This window comes from Hordeum vulgare, chromosome 4H (assembly GCF_904849725.1).
Source record: "Hordeum vulgare subsp. vulgare chromosome 4H, MorexV3_pseudomolecules_assembly, whole genome shotgun sequence".
NCBI classification, from domain to species: domain Eukaryota; kingdom Viridiplantae; phylum Streptophyta; class Magnoliopsida; order Poales; family Poaceae; genus Hordeum; species Hordeum vulgare.
The window spans coordinates 304,329,066-304,348,547 of NC_058521.1; the positions used below are offsets into that span (position 1 = coordinate 304,329,066).

The window sequence follows — 19,482 nt, forward strand, 5'->3', positions numbered from 1 at the left end:
AAAGAACAAGTGTCTGCTCAGTAAACGGTTGTTCAGACTATCTGTGAAGACAGAAGGTATGTGGGTGCAAATTTTGCGTAATAAGGACTTACAATCTAAAACCCTGGCCCAGGTCACAGTCAGACCCAATGATTCACCATTCTGGAAAGGCTTGATGAAAATAAAAGTGGCCTTTTTCCATAGAGCTAAATTTATCTTCAGAAATGGAGAGTCCATGAGATTCTGGGAGGATACGTGGTTGGGGGAGATGCCTCTAGCCATACAATATCCATCTCTCTATAATATTGTGCAACGTAAGGAGGCGTACGTCGCTCCTATATTACTGACTAATCCTCTAAATATTCAATTCCGACAAGCTTTAATAGGTCATCAATGGGAGGCGTGGTTACACTTGGTCAGAATACTCATGGATGTCCAGTTATCGAACGAGTCTGTTAGGCTTCATTGGAAGCTAACAACTAATGGCATATTTATAGTGAAAACGATGTATTTGAACCTTATTGACGCAACACCAATCCCCAAGTCGATTCATATCTGGAAGGTCAAAGTACCCTTACGAATCAAAGTATTCATGTGGTTTGTTCAAAAGAAGGCGATTCTCACTAAGGATAATTTGGCAAAGCGCAATTAGGAGGGAAGTATACGATGTAGCTTTTGTGATCATGATGAAACTATCAAACACCTTTTTCTCCAATGTCCACTAGAAAAAAATTATGGCAAACAATTCTTATAGCCTTTAATATCATACCTCTGGATAGCATTGAAACGTTGTTTGGGATGTGGCTAAATGGAGTGGACATAATTATTGCTAGACATATTCGTATAGGAGTATGTGCATTGCTTTTGGCTATATGAAACTGCAGGAATGATATGACTTTTAACACACAAACACATATAAATTTTTTGCAGGTACTTTACAGGGCATCTGCGTTGATCCGTACATGATCGTTACTCACTCCTGCGGAAACCAAGGAGCCTTTGGTTACCAGGTCTATCCGGTGGGAGATGGTAGCTCGGGATATCTACAACTGGTTTGGATGACGGTCCAGTAATAGGATAGATGGTTAGGCATCTAGGCCTATGTTAGCCGGTTGTGGCATCTTTTTGTTTACTTTGGATTATTTTGCTGCTCCTTTAGAGCTTGTTCAGAACCGCAGACTATTTAGTTACTTTCACAAATAAAGTGGATGCATGCATCGTATTGATGCAGAGGCCGAAGGGAATCCTCCTTTTCTAAATAAAAGGTGGTGGCTGCATATATACCTCCTCACGCAGCTCACCATTAAGAAAGGCATTCTTAACATCAAGCTGAGAGACAGACAAGTGGCGTGAAGAGGCCACGACAAGAAGTGTACGAATAGTGGTCATATGGGCCACAAGGGCAAAAGTCTCATCGTAATCACGACCATGCTCCTACTGGAAACCACGAGCCACAAGACGAGCTTTGTAACGCTTAAGAGAACCATCGAAGCGAGTCTTAACCTTGTAAACCCACTTACAAGTGGTCGGACGGACACGTGGAGGAAGAGAAACAAGATCCCATGTATCCGTGCGTTCAAGAGCAGCAATCTCCTCTGCCATCGCAAACTGCCATTCGGGATGAACAATAGCCTCACGATAAGAAGTCAGCTCAAGAACAACAGCACCAGCGATGGAAAAACCAAGACGGTCAACAGAGGGAAACGGACGAGGACGCAAGCCATAGAAAGGCTGAGAGGACGAGGATGACACATCAGTAGACAAATCCACATTACGAGAACGACGAATATAATGCTGAGGAAAATATGAAAGAATACGAGGAGGAATCGTTGACATAGAATCAGGGGGTAGAGATGAAGAAATCATCGGGGAGGAAGGTGCAGAATCCGGTTACATGCGAGGTGAGAAACATGAGAGACGGTGGCGACGAATCGACAAGAGGTGGAGAACCAGAGTGAGCACGACGGATAGACAAAGGGTCGAAGGGGTGATAGGTATGTCAGGAAAAGTGAGAAAAAAGATATCCTTCACTAAAAACATCGAGGAAGATTGACGCCGGTAGAAGGGACGAGACACATCAAAAGTCGCATCCCGATTTTTTTTTTGCTATGAGTATCAATTGTTAGCAACGAGCTAGGATATCTCTATTTTCCATAAACAGGTCCGATCCATGGCTTAATTCAAATTACAACGAAGGAGAAAGCGAAATTGGAGAGGAGGAAGAGAGCTACAAACAAACCGCATCAGCCGTGCCAACTGGTAGTCACCCACTCCTTTCCTACGTAGCGAGTCGATGGACGCAACTCTCTTGCTGGGCCAGTGTCGCTGCAAGAGCTTGGAGAGTTGACGAGGTCTTGGCTGACCTGGCCTGGATCACTTGTAATATCAGCAGTGACACTAACAATAGAACGCATAGAGAACCTTTCCCTTCATGGGAGGACTGCATCCAACATTTGTAGCTCTATGTCCATCACACATAAACAAACAGCAACAATAAGATTTTACATCCGAGTGGAGAAGCATCCTGCAGCGGAGGCAAGTGCCGGGTCAGCTGGAAGTTGTTGGCACGACCGAAGCAATTGGGTGGACTGGGGGTTTTTGACCTAGAAAATTTTGGCCGTGCGTTGCGCCTCTGTTGGTTTTGGATGTCTTGGCAGGACTCGCCGAGGCCTTGGGCTGGCTCCTCGTTGCCATGTGACAATTTTAGTCGGGCATTGTTCTCCACAACAACTTTGATAACCGTCAATGACGACAGGCTTGCAAGCTTCTGGCACGATCGTTGGCTGCAAAGACACTTGTCCCTTGCGCCAAACCTGTACAAGATTTCCATCCGAAAAATCGTTCGGTTAGGGATGCGTTGCACAACGAACAGTGGTTTCATGACCTCGCGCACGGGCTAACAGAATGGATGGAGGAGGAGCTGTCTCATCTCACCTCCCTTCTTGACTCTGTCCTCCTTGTCGAGGGCACAACTGATCAGATTGTTTGGCGATTCAATCCGAGCCAAGAGTACTCTGCTAGATCTGCCTACCTTCTGCAATTCAAGGGATCGGTGCAACCGGAGGCGGTTAGACTGCTGTGGACTGGGTGGGCTCCCAGCAAGTGTCGCTTCTTCCTTTGGACGGCCGCCCTAGGCCGCATCCCGACGACTGGCCTTCTTCTTCGACGAGGTTCGAAAAATAACTACTTCTACCCGCTATGTGAACGCAATCTCGAGACGGTCTTACACTTGCTTGTTGAATGCACGAGAGGGCCTGGATCACCGGGCTGGATTGGCTAATTTGCCTTCAATCAAATCGTCTAGCTCGACGGACGTTACCAACATCAAAAATTGGATGACAACTTGTTGAACGATGGCTACTATCAGCAAGAGGAAGGGCGTATTGTCACTGCTACACCTAGCTGCATGGAAACTATGAGGCGGGCAATAGACGAATATTTCAGGATAGACATATGGACATGCGCATGTTCACGCAACGGCTTATGGATGAAATCGCCTTCTGGAACATGGCAGGTGCTGGGATCCCTTTCGACCCAGGCCGAGGACTTCACTCGTTTGTATTTTCTTCTTTTTATGGCATCCCTCCTTTAATGCTTTTGCCCTCGGACACTTTCTCTGTGTTCCCCTCTGATATATGAATTTGGTAGAGCAACTACCAACATTTGAAAAAGAAAAGATTTTACATCCATGCGGCGCGAACCTTGGTATCCTTTCATGCATTTTTTTTTTATTTGTGCGTATCATCCTTGCGCAGGCATGCTAATCTTCTCTGTAAACTCCTTCCATGCATTTACCTCAACTTGGTGTGTTTCCACGTTGAATAGGCATTCCCGGCTCTTGGTGTCTTGTGGGTTTTGCACATGACGGCCGGACGCCAGGCATTCTTTTCCAACATGTGTTCCAGCCCCCCATGTGACCACACTTATTCATCAAACACTTCATTGCAGAGCTTGATGCTCTTGCTCCAAAAGCGGCAGCACCCAGATTACCCAAGCCGACGATACAACACTGGGTCTGCCGCCTCCGGGTATATTTAAATTCAACGTAGATGGAGCTACATCTACGCATGGAGACCATGGAGCGGTTGCAGCTGTTTGCCGGAATGATGAACGAAAATTTACGGTATCATCTTCGATCACCTGGGCAGGGATTTCAAACACAACGATTTTGGAGACATTAGCTGTGCTGGAAGCATTGGCCCTTGCTGATGATTTAATGTTAAAAAGGATTATGGTTTCGTCGGACTGTCTTCAGCTAGTCATTGGCTTAAAGCAAACACAGGAGATGCCCAAGAAGCTATAGTCAGGGAGGTCAGACTACAAGCTTTTGAGGAGTGCAATTGCAGTCATGAGAGCGGATCAAGAAATCATGAAGCTGATAGTCTAGCAAAATATTCTTTGTACTTAGACATAGGTAGACATGTGTGGCTACTTGAGCCGCACGACACTGTAATCATACCTCTCGAACGAGTTAATCAATAAAGTTTTAGTTCCCCTCAAAAAAAGAAAATGAGAAACCAACCCTTTGCTGAATCAAACAGATCAAGTAATCAATCGCTCAATCTCCCCACCTAATACAACGCATTCTGATTACAAAACTATATGTTACCAGTCATGAACAAAACGTGATCTATGCACCTGTTAGTCACAATGCTGGATTTTCTCCATCAGAAAGCCTCAGAAGAATCTTGGGAGAATTTCTCTGAATAAGAATCTGAACCTGAATTCTTTAACGCCATTAACGAACAACATTTCAGGACATCAATTGCGCATCACACCAGCCACTGCTAGCTAAACGAAACTGTCAGTGAATGCAGAAATGTAGTTCATGCCTTTCGATTTGGGCATCCTGAAAAGTTTTCCCAGGAAGTCAGATATCGAGTGCCATATATGAAAGTACTGGGAACTGTAGGAGAATCTGGAGCTTTAAGATAATATATACCAGTTTTTGTGTAGGTATAGTCCTCGACGCTACACTTTCATAGATTTTCTTAACAATGTCGCATATTATTGGTACACATTTGCCTGAAGTGACAATACCAACACAAGAAGAGATCGTCCAGTGGCTGATTAATTGCCTGAAGTGACAACACCAACAGAAGAAGAGACCGTCCCATGGCCAATTAATTGAAAATTGACCGATCAATTGAATATTCGTGTCTTGCCTTTTCATTTTCTCGAACATGAATAGTTTGTTCCAGGTGATAGTGGTTGTCATAACCTTCATTTCAATCAAAGAATCTAGTATCTCACAAGGGCTGGCATAATTGCATAGCAATCCGCTAAGCAATGAAAAAGCCAGTTCAGAAGTAGTGTGTCTGGCAGATTGACCAGAAGTTCAGCCTACGAAATAGCAAACCTGTTAATAAGGTAACACCTGGAATGAAAAACTTAAAACTGGTAGAGATAAATTCGAAGGGGAGCCTTGGCGCAGTGGTAAAGCTGCTGCCTTGTGACCATGAGGTCACGGGTTCTAGTCCTGGAAACAGCCTCTTGTAGAAATGTAGGGAAAGGCTGCGTATAATACACCAAAGTGGCCGGACCCTTCCCTGGACCCTGCGCAAGCGGGAGCTACATGCACCGGGCTGCCCTTTTTTTTGGTAGAGATAAATTCAAGTCCTGAGGTCCCTTTCTTCAAGGCTCAGGCTATTTCCACGCCTGCACTTTAATCCTAGAGAATAACCAATGTGAAAGGATCAAACCCATATTTCTCAATGATTACCCTTCCCTGGACCCTGCGCAAGCGGGAGCTACATGCACCGGGCTGCCCTTTTTTTTGGTAGAGATAAATTCAAGTCCTGAGGTCCCTTTTCTTCAAGGCTCATGCTATTTCCACGCCTGCACTTTAATCCTAGAGAATAACCAATGTGAAAGGATCAAACCCATATTTCTCAATGATTACCCTGCGCAAGCGAGAACTACATGCACCGGGCTGCCCTTTTTTTTTTATAGAGATAAATTCAAGTCCTGAGGTCCCTTTCTTCAAGGTTCAGGCTATTTTCACGCCTGCACTTTAATCCTAGAGAATAACCAATGTGAAAGGATCAAACCCATATTTCTCAATGATTGACTGCTAATAAAGATCCTAGATTTGTGGTACACGCTAGCATAGCCATGTATTCCTTCGATAACACGACATACATCTACGAGGGTCCGACTGACCTACGAATTAATACCCTCTATCCTAATCCTTCAAAAATCGCATGCACTTCTGCGGAATGTTAAGCCCAAGTTCTTGGTGCAGGTTATCAATCAGGTCCATATGGCAACCCTGCCGCCGCCATGAGCGCCGCCTTTGTGTACTATGGCTGGACTGAAGCTTTTCCCCCGTAATAACTCCAGGGAACAAATTAGGTAAGCTAAAGATTCATAACTCCCGTTTCTTTTCTATGTTCAATGTTCACGAAGATGAAGCAATTTGGAGATATGAAGAATCCTCAGTCTAGTTTTTTTCAGATTCACCAATAGGTTAGCATCATCAAGTCTCCGGTTGATGACTCAGCCAATTTTGATAAAACATTTGAATTGCATTGTGACGTAATGGCATAGGTGGTCTGTTGATGCAAGAGAAGCGACTAATTGCGTATTTTAGTAAGAAACTATCTAGTGTGCAATTGAATTACCCCATCTATGATAAAGAATTATATGATTTGGTGAAAGTCTTCCATGTTTGGGAGCATTACCTTCGACCTAGAGAGTTCGTTATTCACACCAACCACGAAACTCGCAAGTACCTTAAGGGCCAAACTAAGTTAAATAAAAGACACGCCGAATGGAGTGAATTCATGGTCTTTTCCTTATGTCATCAAATATATTTGGGTTCAATGCTGCAGAAGGATGAGGTATCGATGAAATGTGAACCATCGAATTAAAACCGGATAGATGAAGTGCGCCAAGCTTTTGCCGTTCTCTGTGACGAGAGTGCCACGAAAGCTAAAAGGCAGGTTCTATAGGAGCCGATTCGACCCGCAATGTTGTATGGCGCTGAGTGTTGGCTGACTAAAAGGCGACATGTTCAACAATTAGGTGTAGCGGAGAACGCATGTTAAGATGGATGTGTGGCCACAAGGAAGGACCGGGTCCAAAATGATGATATACGGGATAGAGTTGGGGTAGCACCGACCGATTGAAGGGAAGCTTGTCCAACATCGTCTGAGATGGTTTGGGCATATTCAGCACAGGCCCCATAAGCTCCAGTGCATAGCGGATGGCTAAAGCGTGCTGATGATGTCAAGAGAAGTCGGGGTAGACCGAACTTGACATGGGAGGAGTACGTAAAGAGAGATTTGAAGGACCAGAGTTTCACCAAAGAACTAGCCATGGACAGGGGTGCGTCGAAGCTAGCTATCCATGTGCTAGAACCATGAGTTGGTTGCGAGATCTTATGGGTTTGAGCTCTAGCCTACCCCAACTTGTTTGGGACTAAAGGCTTTGTTGTTGCTGCTGTTGTATGTATGTATTAACAAATGATGAGATGTCGTGTATTCTGGATGCATTGGCGCGTCCAGCCATGTATATTTCCCTCCAGTTTAAATGTAGCCCTACTATTACAAGAACAATCGGTATTTCTGATAGTATTGCAATTTGTTTTTTCAAGGAAAAACGCGTTTGCAGAGAGGAAAGTGAAACAACCCTCCCATGCTAATTAAGTAGGTCTGGAGCATGGATGGGAGCAAAACTAATGAGCATGGAAGCGGCGTCCAGCATTTACACTCCTTTTCAGGAAGAAATTAAGTATATGTGTAGAACATGACACCAAAAGACAACATGTCAAATGTGCTATCGCGTGTCAGCAACCAATTATTTTCACTTATTTAGTACTCCCTCTGTTTCAAAATATAAGGTGAATTATTATTTTCAAGAAATCAAACTTTTCTATGTTTGACCAAGTTTATGGAAAAAATATCAACTTAGTCAAGCATAGAAGATTTTGACTTTCTGAAAAAAATACCTTATATTTTGGAACAGCGGGAGTATTATTCAATGGATTCCTGGACATGAAACTATTAAGCATTGTGTATTTTAATCCGTTATGTAAAAGCATTATACCCCCTCCGTTCCTAAATATAAGTCTTTCTAGAGGTCAGTCCATTCGCGAGCACGCGCCCTTGCTCTACCTATGAATCCCCAAAAACCGGAGGAAATCGCGGACGGTGGCGGAGGGCGTCGACGGCAACGCTTGGGCGTGTGACATCCACGGAGTTCTCGGCCTGCATGAGATTGGGCAGTACCTGCGGATATGGCATCTTGTGATGCACCCCACCCTGTCCACCAAGCCGGACAAGCTCGTCTAGATCTGGACGGCCAATGGTGCATACTCGGCGCGGTCCTGCTACCAGGCCACCTTCCATGGATCGACGACTTGCGCTCGTGGAAGCTTATATGGAAGGGCTGGGCGCCGCCGAAAGTGAAGTTCTTTCATTGGCTGGTAAACCAGGACCGCTGTTGGACCGCAGAGCGGCTCGCTCGCCACGGCCTTCATCACCACCCTCGATGCCTCCTATGCGACCAAGAGCCGGAGACGATCCGGCACCTGCTGCTCACGTGCCCATTCGCGAGGCAGACCTGGCATGAGACCCTCTCTTGGCTGCGCCTGCCGGCCCCGGCGCCCGAGCATGACGCCTCGCTTCAGGACTGGTGGCTTCGGGCGAGGGATGCCACGCCACACACGCTTCGCAAGGCGCTGATCTCTGGAGCACTCTTAGTGCCTTGGATGATCTGGAAGCATAGAAGCGCGTGTGTTTTTTATCATGTAACCCCATCGCTCGATGAGCTTGTTGACAGGATCAAGGATGAGTCCAGATGCTGGGCAAGGGCCGGTGTCAAAGGGCTCAGGGTAGCCTTGCCACCATCCTGGGACGTCCACTGATCTTCATGTAGCGTTACAGAACTGGCCTCTTAGGAGGATGTAACCCCCCCCCCCCCTTCCTTTTCAATACAATGAAACGCAAAGGCTTTTTGCGTTTTCTCGAAAAAAAGTCTTTCTAGAGGTTTCACTAGTTACGGATGTATATAGACATACTTTAAAGTGTAGATTCATTCATTTTGCTCCGTATGTAGACCCCTAGTGAAATCTTTAAAAGACTTATATTTAGGAACAGGGGGAGTAGATTCTTATCCATTATGCATGAACCTAGAAGACCAACATTTTGCACAATGATTCCTTCAAGTGGGGTTTCTCGCATACTACTACGTATTATAAACCATTGTCCCTAGCACACCGTTACTTTTCACAACGGATCTATGTGGAGACTGTTGATATTTACCTTAATTTCCTTCCCAGTGAATGACAAAGAATTGCGATGTGTCTCACAAGCCATTGTTTCTTCCATGAGCCTATAAACTTTCCTGTTCATGTTTGTTTTCATGATGATCATTTTGCCAGATGGATATATCCGGCTGATACCAAGATCAGCTGCCATCCGCCTTACATAGAGCTTTTTTAATAGCAACTACACAAAAAGAAGGGCAATAAGACACAAAAAATTAACATAATCAACACTTAATATCCACATGAAATTTTAGCAACAGCAGACCTCCATATCACGGGGCTCCTTCCCATACTGTCGACGAAGACCTTCTGTGAATTGCATTAAGTTCCATATATCTTGTTCTGCAGCTTTTGCTGCTTCATTGAGCAATTCAACAGGATTTTCAAGATAACTTATGTATTCAGAGGAGAGATGTGGAGAAATGTTTATGTCCAGCTGTGGAAAGAATATAGCAAATCAGATGTAACATTCATGAATACGAGAAGGTAAAATCATTTGAACGAAATTAGCCATGTTTACATGAAACTATTTCACACAACAAATGAGAATTTTCAGGTTTACCTGAACATCTTTGTAAGGAATGGGTTTAAGACGAAATTGATCAACCTGAAAAAACAAAAACAATTGTCAATACTCAAAATAATCACATCAAGAAACACACCATGACATAATTTTTAGAAGGAAATTCGGCTCACAGAATGAGTTAAACATGTCTAAAATGACAAAACCGAAATACAAATACATTGCACAATGACGGCAAAGACGGAAATGGATTGGTTGTCCTCCGATGAATGACTGCAAGACATAGAGCTGACCGTGATATAGATGTTAGACCTTTCAGCCTGAGCATTGATAGTTGTGGATGACACTAGGAGAGTTGGGACAATTTTCGTTGGTTTATTTCTCACACAATGCCATGCCAACCTGAGGGGTTGGGGATACATATTTATAGGCTGCTAGCCAGCCAAGCATATGCTAAGATGCTAGTCTAAGATGCTATCCTAACTGCCAGTCCTTGATGGTCAAGGATTCTATCCTAACAGCCACAAGGACCATGTGCTCCAGCCCCACAAAGACCATAGTACATAGACTTATCCATCATTCTCCCCCTAAGTCTTGTACGTCGTCTTGTGGGAGAGTCGAATCATCCCAATCCTGGAGCAAAGTTCGAGGAACTTGATCCTCCCAAGAGGCTTGGTGAGCAGGTCTGCGAGCTGGTCCGTGGTGTTGATGTAGCTCGCCTCGATGCTCCCTTCTTCCAAGCAGCTGCGGATGAAGTGATACCTCAATCGGATGTGCTTGCTCCGTTCGTGAAAAACGGGGTTCTTTGCCAGGGCCAGGGCGGACTTGCTGTCCACCAGGAGCTGCACCGTTCTAGTGTCTCGGACGAGGAGATCACCAAGCAATCGAGCGAGCCAGAGCGCCTGAGTGCGGCGGTGGAGGCCGCTATGTACTCGGCCTCACAGCTGGACAGGGCCACTACCTGCTGCTTGACCGATTGCCAGCTCACGAGACACTTGCCGAGGAAGAAGAGGATCCCGCTCGTGCTCTTGCCGGTGTCGATGTCGCCGGCGTGGTCGTTGTCGCTGTACCCAACGAAGTGTGCCGCCCCCGGACACCTAGGGTAGTGGAGGCCGTGGTCGAGGGTCCCTGCCACGTAGCGGACGATCCTCTTCACTGCCTGTTGGTGCTCCGACGTCGGTCGCTCCATGAACCGACTGACATAGCCGACGGAGAATGCCAAGTCCGGCCGTGTGTGGGCGAGGTAGCGAAGGCTCCCCACAAGGCGTCGGTACTGCGTAGCGTCCACTTCCTCCGTCGTGCTGTCGCGGCTCAGTTTCAGCCTCTCCTCCATCGGAGTGAGAGCTGGGTGGCAGCCGGTGAGCCCAGCTAGCTCAACGATGCGCTTGGCGTAGGCGGACTGTCGAAGCGCGATCCCGGAGTGATCCTGGTGCACCTCGATCCCTAGATAGGAGAGGAGCCCCAGATCACTCATCTGGAAGGTGGCCTTCATGTCTTCCTTGAACGCCGCCACCTCTGCATATTTGATGCCGGTGATCACCAAGTCATCAACATAGACGCCCACCAGCAGGGCATTTCCTCCACTGCCCCGTCGGTAGACGGCCGCCTCATGCGGGCTTTGCTCGAAGCCCATCTTCTTTAGCGTGGAGTCCAGCTTGGCGTTCCACGCCCTAGGTGCCTGCCGTAGGCCGCAGAGAGCCTTACGCAGGCGGAGTACCTTGCCCTCGTGGCCGGGGATCGCAAATCCCGGTGGCTGATGCACATAGACTTCCTCCTTCAAGTCGCCGTTGAGGAATGCCGACTTGACATCCATGTCATGGACACGCCAGCCCTCCTGGGCAGCTAGCGCAAGGAGAAGTCGCACGGACTCCATCCGTGCCACGGGAGCGAAAGCGTCGTCGAAGTTGACTCCTTCCTGCTGCAAGAATCCTCGGGCCACCAAGCGAGCCTTGTGCTTGATGATGGTGCCGGCTCCATCCCTCTTCAGCTTGAACACCCACTTAAGGGTGATTGCGCGGTGACCACGAGGGAGGTCAGCGAGCTCCCAGGTGCGGTTCTGCTCGACCGCATCCATCTCCAACTGCATCGCGGCGCGCCATGCCGCGTCTCTCTCGGTCTCGGCCTCTCCAGGTCGCGTGGCACCAGTCCCGGCACCGGCTGGTCGCCGAGTAGATTATCCATCGTACGATACCGCAGCGGTTCGCCGCTATGATACGCGTCGATGCGCTCCTCGTCGTGAGTGAGCGGGGAAGCGAACTTCATCGGGTTGTGCTCTGCGTGAGCTGGTGCTGATGAAGACGAGCCCGGAGTGGTGACTGCCGGGGCTGGAGTATGCGGCGTCGCCGGTTGTGGTGCCTCGGCGTAGCAGGCACCGGAGTCGATGTAGTTTTGGGGGCTGGGGTAGACGTGCTCGGCGAAGAGGAGCTGCTTGCTCCCCCAGCTTCCTTGAAGTGGACGTACTCGACAATGAAGTCGTCATACGTCGGCGTCGAGCCGTCGTCCACCGCCTTGTCCCATTTCCACCCTCGCCCTTCGTTGAACACGACGTCTCGCGCCGTGCGCACACGCTGTGTCTCTGGGTCGAGGATGCGTTAGGCCTTTGAGCCCTCCGCATAGCCGATGAAGACTCCCGGAGTACTCCTGTCGTCGAGCTTGCCGATGTGGCCGAGCTCTTTGGCGAACGCAAGGCAGCCAAAGACCCGCAAGTGGGAGACCGCCGGCTTACGCCCATGCCAGGCCTCGTACGGCGTCCTGCCGTCGAGTGCCTTAGTAGGCGAGCGGTTGAGGATGTAGACGGCCGTTAGCACCGCCTCTCCCCAGAAAACAGCCGGCATCCCTCTCTGCTTGAGGAGAGCCCGAGCCATCCCCACAACCGTCTGGTTGCGCCGCTCGACGACGCCGTTTTGCTGCGGGCCGTACGGCGCGGAGTAGTGGCGCTGGATGCCCTCATCAGCGCAGTACGACGCGAATTCAGCCGCCGTGAATTCGCCGCCGTTGTCAGTGCGCAACACGCGCAGTTTCCGGCCGCTCTCCGCCTCCACAGCAACCTGCGTGCGCCTGATGGCGTCCGGCGCCTCTCCCTTACTGCCGAGGACCATCACCCACATGTAGCGAGAGAGGTCGTCGACGAGCAGCAGGAAGTAGCGTCGACTTCCTGGTGTGGCCGGCGTCACCGGGCTGCACAGATCTCCGTGCACGAGCTCCAGCCTCTCCTTGGCCTGAAAACTCGCCTGCTGGGGAAAGGGGAGTCGTCTCTGCTTCGTCAGCACACAGATGTCGCAGAACTGCTCCACATGGTCGAGGCATGGCAGGCCTCGCACCATCTCCTTGGCACTTAGACGCTTCAGGGCCTCAAAATGAAGGTGCCCAAAGCGCTCATGCCATTGCCACGCCTCGTCGTCCCGGCGGACAGCGAGACAGACCGGTTGTGCCACCTGCACATCAAGGACGTAGAGTCGATTTTCACCTCTGGGTACCTTGGCGAGAAGGCGACGCAGGCGATCCCAGATGCGTAGGACCCCATGCTCAATCAGCACGCGTGAGCCGTTCTCATCCAGCTGTCCCAAGCTGATGATGGAGTTCCTTAGCGCGGGGATGTAGTAGACACCGGTGAGCAGCCGGTGCTCTCCCGTCTTGGTGGTGAAGATGACGGAGCCGACGCCCTTAATTTCCACAGCTGAGGCATCCCCAAACAGCCTCGCGCGTCGGAGTCGAGCTCGGCGAAGAATTCCCTTCGACCGGTCATGTGGTGGGTGGCGCCGGTATCGAGGCACCACCCCGCAGTCTTGTCCTTCCCGGAGCCATCGCCGAGAAGAGCGTGTGCTTTTGGCTCATCGAGGTGGAGGGGAGCCTTTGCGACTGGTGTCGCTGAAGGTAGCTTGATGCTTGCATGCGCCATGAACAGAGCCATCTCCTCCTCCGCCTGTGCGACGTGAGCCTGGCCTTGTCGTGGTTGTCAACACTAATTGGCCCAATGGCTAAGCCGGCCACAGTTGTGGCAGCTGTTGTCCTGTGCCGGCTTGGGCTTGCCAGCGACGCCGTCCTTGGCGCCTCCGCGGGCGTCACCTTCGGCACGTCCTTGTGCCTTGTCGCCCCTTCGTGCCTTGCGCTGCTTGCCGCGCTTGCGGCCGCCCGTCGTGGAAGAAGGCTCCCCCTTCTTCTTGTCACCAAGGCTGGCATCCCACTGCTCCCGAGTTAGGAGCAGCTTCCCGCCGGTGGTGATGGGCTCCGAGGGAGGCTGTGGCTCGTCGATGTCGACGACCTTGAGGCGACCTATCGCCTCCTCGATCGTCATCGCGGAGAGGTCCAACAAAGACTCGATCGAGCGAGCCATCTGCTTGTACTTCTCGGGAATGCACCGGAAAAGCTTCTCGACAGCTCTCTCCTCGGTGTAGGTGGCATCGCCGAACTTCACCATCTTCTGCAGCAGAGTGTTGAGACGGAGAGCAAAGTCATCAACGTCCTCACCTGGCTTGAAAGCCAGGCTCTCCCACTCCTTACGAAGTGCCTGCAGTGTGGACTTCCGAGCACAGTCGCTGCCGATGCGTGCCGCGGCGATGGCGTCCCAAGCCTCCTTGGCAGTCCGCTTGTTGGAAAGCGAGAACTGCATCTCGGGCGGGACTGCGACGATGAGGGCGTCCAGCGCCCGTCGATCTTCTTGGTGGTCGACGTTGCTGTCCTGGACTGCCTCCCACAGCCGCCGCACCTGGAGCCTGATCTTCATGATCACGGCCCACTCGACGTAGTTGGTTTTAGTGAGGGTAGGCCACCCAACACTGGGACCAACATCCCTGACCACAGTCCGGACCTCGTAGAGGCCGCGGTCCTGGTCGTTGCAACCGCCGTCGCCGTGCGCACCTCCACCTAGAGCGCGGGCGTGCTCGGTTGCCCACTGCGCTGTCCGCTCTTGCGCCACTTTGGCGCGGTCTGCGTCGTCCGCCGGCGTCGGTAGTCCTTTCGTGAACAGGTCCGCGAACTGTGAACTGGATGGAACATGGAGAACCCGGACCTCCCCAAGTGCGACGCGATCTCGAACAAAATGAAGATCAATCTCAATATGTTTGGTTCGTTGATGCAGCACCAGGTTGTTGGCAAGGTAGGAGGCGATGATGTTGGCACAGTAGACGATCGTCGCGCGTGTGGGGGGGACGCTTGAGCTCAAAGAGGAGCTGCCGGAGCCAACAGGATTCAGCAACACAGTTTGTGACACCATGATATTCTGCCTCGGCACTGGATCTGGAAATAGTTGGTTGCCGTTTCGAAGACCATGAAATGAGATTGTTGCCGAGGTAGACACAAAACCCCGAGGTGGAACGGCGCGTATCTGGACACCCAGCCCAGTCGGCATCTGTATAGGCAATGAGATCCGTGGTAGGGGACTTCTAGAACTGAAGTCCGTAGTGGGTGGTCACCTAATACACACGTACATGACTCAGTCTAACTAAAGTAAAGTCACGGCTATTCATCTCCTGGCTTTCCTATCCGCTCGCGTGCACTTGCTCTATCTCTGTGCTGCTGATTCGGTAGCTACACCATGCTGCCGAGCATGCAACTAACCATAACTTAGTAACACTGATGCAACTCTACATGGCTATGACACCATACAACAAATTAAACATGATCACATAACCAATCACATCAAGTTTCTCCTCAACCCCGCTGAGCACAACTACCAAAGTGGAAGTCCTTCCTCATGATCTTGATCCGCTACGGTGTCTCCTTTCTCATCGAGCACCCACCACCCCACCACCTCCCAACGTTGATGCTCACTACCAGGAACTCGATGCCCACGTCGTGCTCTGGCTCTACGCGACTCTTGTCGATCCCCTCCTCGACCATGTGGTCGGCGCCACCACCACCTATGCCATCTGGCAGAAATGTCGGGACTACCTGGCCAATCGCGCCGCCCGCTTCATGCTGCTCAATCGGCAGTACCGCAACCTCAAGCAGGGCGACTCGTCGGTCGCTGACTACGCCTGCCGCATGAATCTCCTCACGGACAGCCTCGCCGACATCGACCGCGCCGTCACCGAGGATGATCTAATCAAGCAGTTCGTGCATGGCCTGGACAAGCGTCTCGACACGATTCGTGTGGTCCTCGACGATCAGTCGTTGCCCTTCGACACCGTGCTCTCACGTGTCATCCTCGCCGAGGAGTCCATGATTCAACGCACGACTGACGAAAGCGCCTCCGTGTTTGCTCTCCAGGGAGGTGGCTCTACCAGTGCCGGCGGCTCTGCCCCCGCTTCCGCGGCTCGGGCGATTGCGGGGATCGCCTTCCTGACCGCACCCCCGGACCGCCTCCCCACCATCAGCACTCTGGCCGCGGCCACCGCAACAATGACGATGGTGCCCGTGAGAGTGACCACGGCCTTGATCGCGAGCGAGGCGACTCCGATGGGTGTGGCCACTCCTCTGCGCCCCGTATGGCTCCTTTCACCGGCTACTTTGCGTCATACGTGATGGCCCTCCCTTCCCCGCGGCCCGCTGGATCCCCCCAATGTTGCCGACGTGTTGGGTCCTGCTCCAGGCTCCCACGCCCATGCCTACCCGATTCAGACGGGTCCCTCGGCGCCATCCACACCACAGTACCCACCAGCCACCTACTACCCGCCGTCTTGGGAATACCTTGCCATGCTCAACGCTGCTTACAACAATGGTGGTTTCCAGTCCTCTCTATCCTCCGAATGGTACCTCGACAGCGGCGCATCCTCCCACGTCACTAGTAATCAAGGTATCCTCACCTCGTCTAGTTCTTCTTTAAAGCATTTGCATCCATCTACTGTACTTGTTGGCAATGGGCACCATCTCCCCATCACTGCATCCGGTTCCACCACCCTTCACCCCTCCACTTTCCGCTTGCATGATGTACTTGTCTCCCCATCCATCGTTACCAACCTCATCACTGCTCTATTGAATTTTACCCTTATGGTTTCATTGTGAAGGATCTTCGCACGCGGAAGGTGCTTCTGATCTCCACTAGCTTTGGTGGCCTCTACCCCTTCTTCGGCACCAATCTGAAGTGGCCCGCCGCTCTCACCGCCTCCACCACCAAGGTGGATCTCTGGCACCAACGGCTTGGACACCCAGCGCCCACTCCTTCTCCACCATTTTTACGGATTTTCTTAGCTCATGTAATAAGGCACCCCATACCCCATGTACTGCGTGCCGATTAGGCCGGCAACCTAGACTCCCTTTTCCTTCCTCTTTTAGCAAAACATATGCTCCGTTTGATTTAATTCACTGTGACTTATGGACGTCTCCGGTTGTAAGTTTTTCCGGCTATCAGTATTACCTAGTCGTTTTGGATGATTTCACCCACTACTCCTGGACCTTCCCATTACGTCACAAGTCCGACACCTCCACAATCCTTTAACGGTTCTTCTCCTTTGTCTACACCCAATTTCACGTAGTCATTCGCGGCATGCAGTGTGATAACGGTGGTGAATTCATCAACACATCCCTTCACTCCTTCTCCTCAAACGGCATCGCCTACCGCTTCTCCTGCCCACATACCTCGCCCCAAAACGATAAAGCGGAACGTCTCATTCAGACGACCAATGACATCGTCCGCACCCTTCTTCTCCATGCCCATCTCCCTCCACCATTTTGGGTTGAAGCTCTTCACACCGTGACCTACCTTCTCAACCGGCGTCCCTCACGTGCCATTCGCGATTATACACCATACTTCCTCCTCTACGGCACACACCAGTCATACGATCACCTTAGGGTCTTTGGCTGCCTTTGTTTTCCTAACTTTACACCACTTCCCCCCCCCCCCCCACAAACTTGCCCCTCGCTCGACGCGCTGCATTTTCTTAGGCTACCCCCTCAAGCACAAGGGATACCGCTGCTATGACCTCCAGTCTCGCCGCGTTATTGTCTCTCGCCATGTCATTTTTTACAAGAGCTGTTTTCCCTACGAGCCTACCACAATGCTGCCGCATCCCTCTACGTCCACAAACAATCCCACCGGTCCGATTCTCTCGCCACCACCAGTCTCAGATCCAGCACCATCTCCACCCTGGCCCCCAGCTATCCACTCGGCTCCTACGCTACCGCGTCGCGACTCGCCTCCCCCATCACCCTCTGCCCCGCGGTCCATCCCTACTTGTCCGGCCTCACCTGCCGTACCCCCATCATCGGGCCCGTGCGCTTCGTCCACCCCGTCCCCACCACCTGCATGCAGCCCCGCCCAACCACGCCGCACGACCGGATCCTCCTTACTTTCCGCTCCCGCCCGATCCGTTCCTGCCACGAGCCCCACCGCATCAGCCACGGGCTCCGACCCACCCAGTACACCTCTGCCACGTCTACCTGCCCATGCAATACCGATTGCACCCACCAAAAATTCACACCCCACGGGAACTCGTTCTAAATCCGGTTTCTGCATGCCTAAGCGGTTATTTCTTGCCGACACCACTTCCACTCCCCTCTCACTCATTCCATCCACGTACATATCTGCCCTAAAAGATCCCAATTGGCACCAAGCTATGGTTGATGAATTTGATGCTTTAACGAAAAACTCTACTTGGTCTTTGGTGCCTAAACCTGCAGGTGCTCATGTGCTCACGGGGAAATGGATCTTTCGGCACAAATTCAACGTGGATGGCTCCTTGGCATGGTACAAAGCCCGCTGGGTTGTCCGGGGTTTCACTCAACGGAAAGGCGTGGACTACGACGAAACATTCAGTCCCGTGGTCAAGCCGGCCACCATTCGAGTCGTTCTTAGCCTTGCCACCTCTCAATCGTGGCCCATCAATCAGCTCGATGTCAAGAATGCCTTCCTCCATGGTACTTTGAGTGAGACGGTATACTGCTCTGAACCCTCTGGATTTGTCAGCCCCTCCTTTCCGGATCATGTTTGCCTTCTTCGTAAGTCACTATATGGTCTCAAACAGGCCCCCCGGACCTGGTTTCTTCGTTTCCAATCCTACTTGCTTTCTCTTGGGTTTCATGCATCTAAATGTGATTCCTCATTATTCATACTCCACCGTGGGACTACCATTGCTTACCTCCTACTATATGTGGATAACATCATCCTCACAGCCAACTCCACCCACACACTTCACACCATAATCGGCTCTTTCAAGTCTGAATTCGCCATGACAGACTTAGGGGATCTTCAGCATTTTATTGGGACCAATGTCACGCCCAATCACTCCGAACTGTTCCTTTGCCAACAGCAATACACCCTTCAGATTCTAGAGCGCGCCAACATGCTTAATTGCAAGTCCGTCCCTACACCCATTGACACCAACTCCAAACTATCATCTTCGGCTGGTTCTCCCCTCGCCAATCCCACCAAGTATCGCAGCTTGGCAGGCACCCTACAGTACCTCACCTTGACACGCACGGATATTGCATATGCTGTCCAGCAAGTCTGTCTATTTATATATGCACCGCGTGATACACATATGCAGTTGATCAAACGTATCCTTCGCTACTTGCGTGGCACCACCCACTACTGACTTTTGTTCTATTGGTCCTCTACCGCGGATCTTGTTGCCTACACAAATGCCGACTGGGCTGGGTGTCCGGATACACGCCGTTCCACCTCCGGGTTTTGTGTCTACCTTGGCAACAATATCATTTCATGGTCTTCCAAGCGGCAACCTACTATTTCTAGATCCAGTGCTGAGGCGGAATATCGTGGCGTCGCAAATTGTGTTGCTGAATCCTGTTGGCTCCGGCAGCTCCTCTCTGAGCT

General features: G+C 50.8%; 1 protein-coding gene across 7 annotated transcripts in view; it reads right to left on the reverse strand.

The window, feature by feature from the left end:
* Nucleotides 1–4,363: 4,363 nt before the first annotated feature.
* Nucleotides 4,364–19,482, reverse strand: part of LOC123448538 (ATP-dependent DNA helicase At3g02060, chloroplastic) — a 77,036-nt gene continuing 61,917 nt past the window's right edge. For all 7 annotated transcript variants that reach the window (XM_045125475.1, XM_045125473.1, XM_045125474.1 and 4 more), the window contains 5 exons: nt 9,813–9,857; nt 9,516–9,686; nt 9,246–9,431; nt 4,922–5,322; nt 4,364–4,828 (listed from right to left, as the gene is read on the reverse strand). In XM_045125475.1, the coding sequence (XP_044981410.1) occupies nt 5,221–5,322; nt 9,246–9,431; nt 9,516–9,686; nt 9,813–9,857 (504 nt within the window). In that variant the 3' untranslated portion in view covers nt 4,364–4,828; nt 4,922–5,220. The remainder of the gene's footprint in view (nt 4,829–4,921; nt 5,323–9,245; nt 9,432–9,515; nt 9,687–9,812; nt 9,858–19,482) is intronic.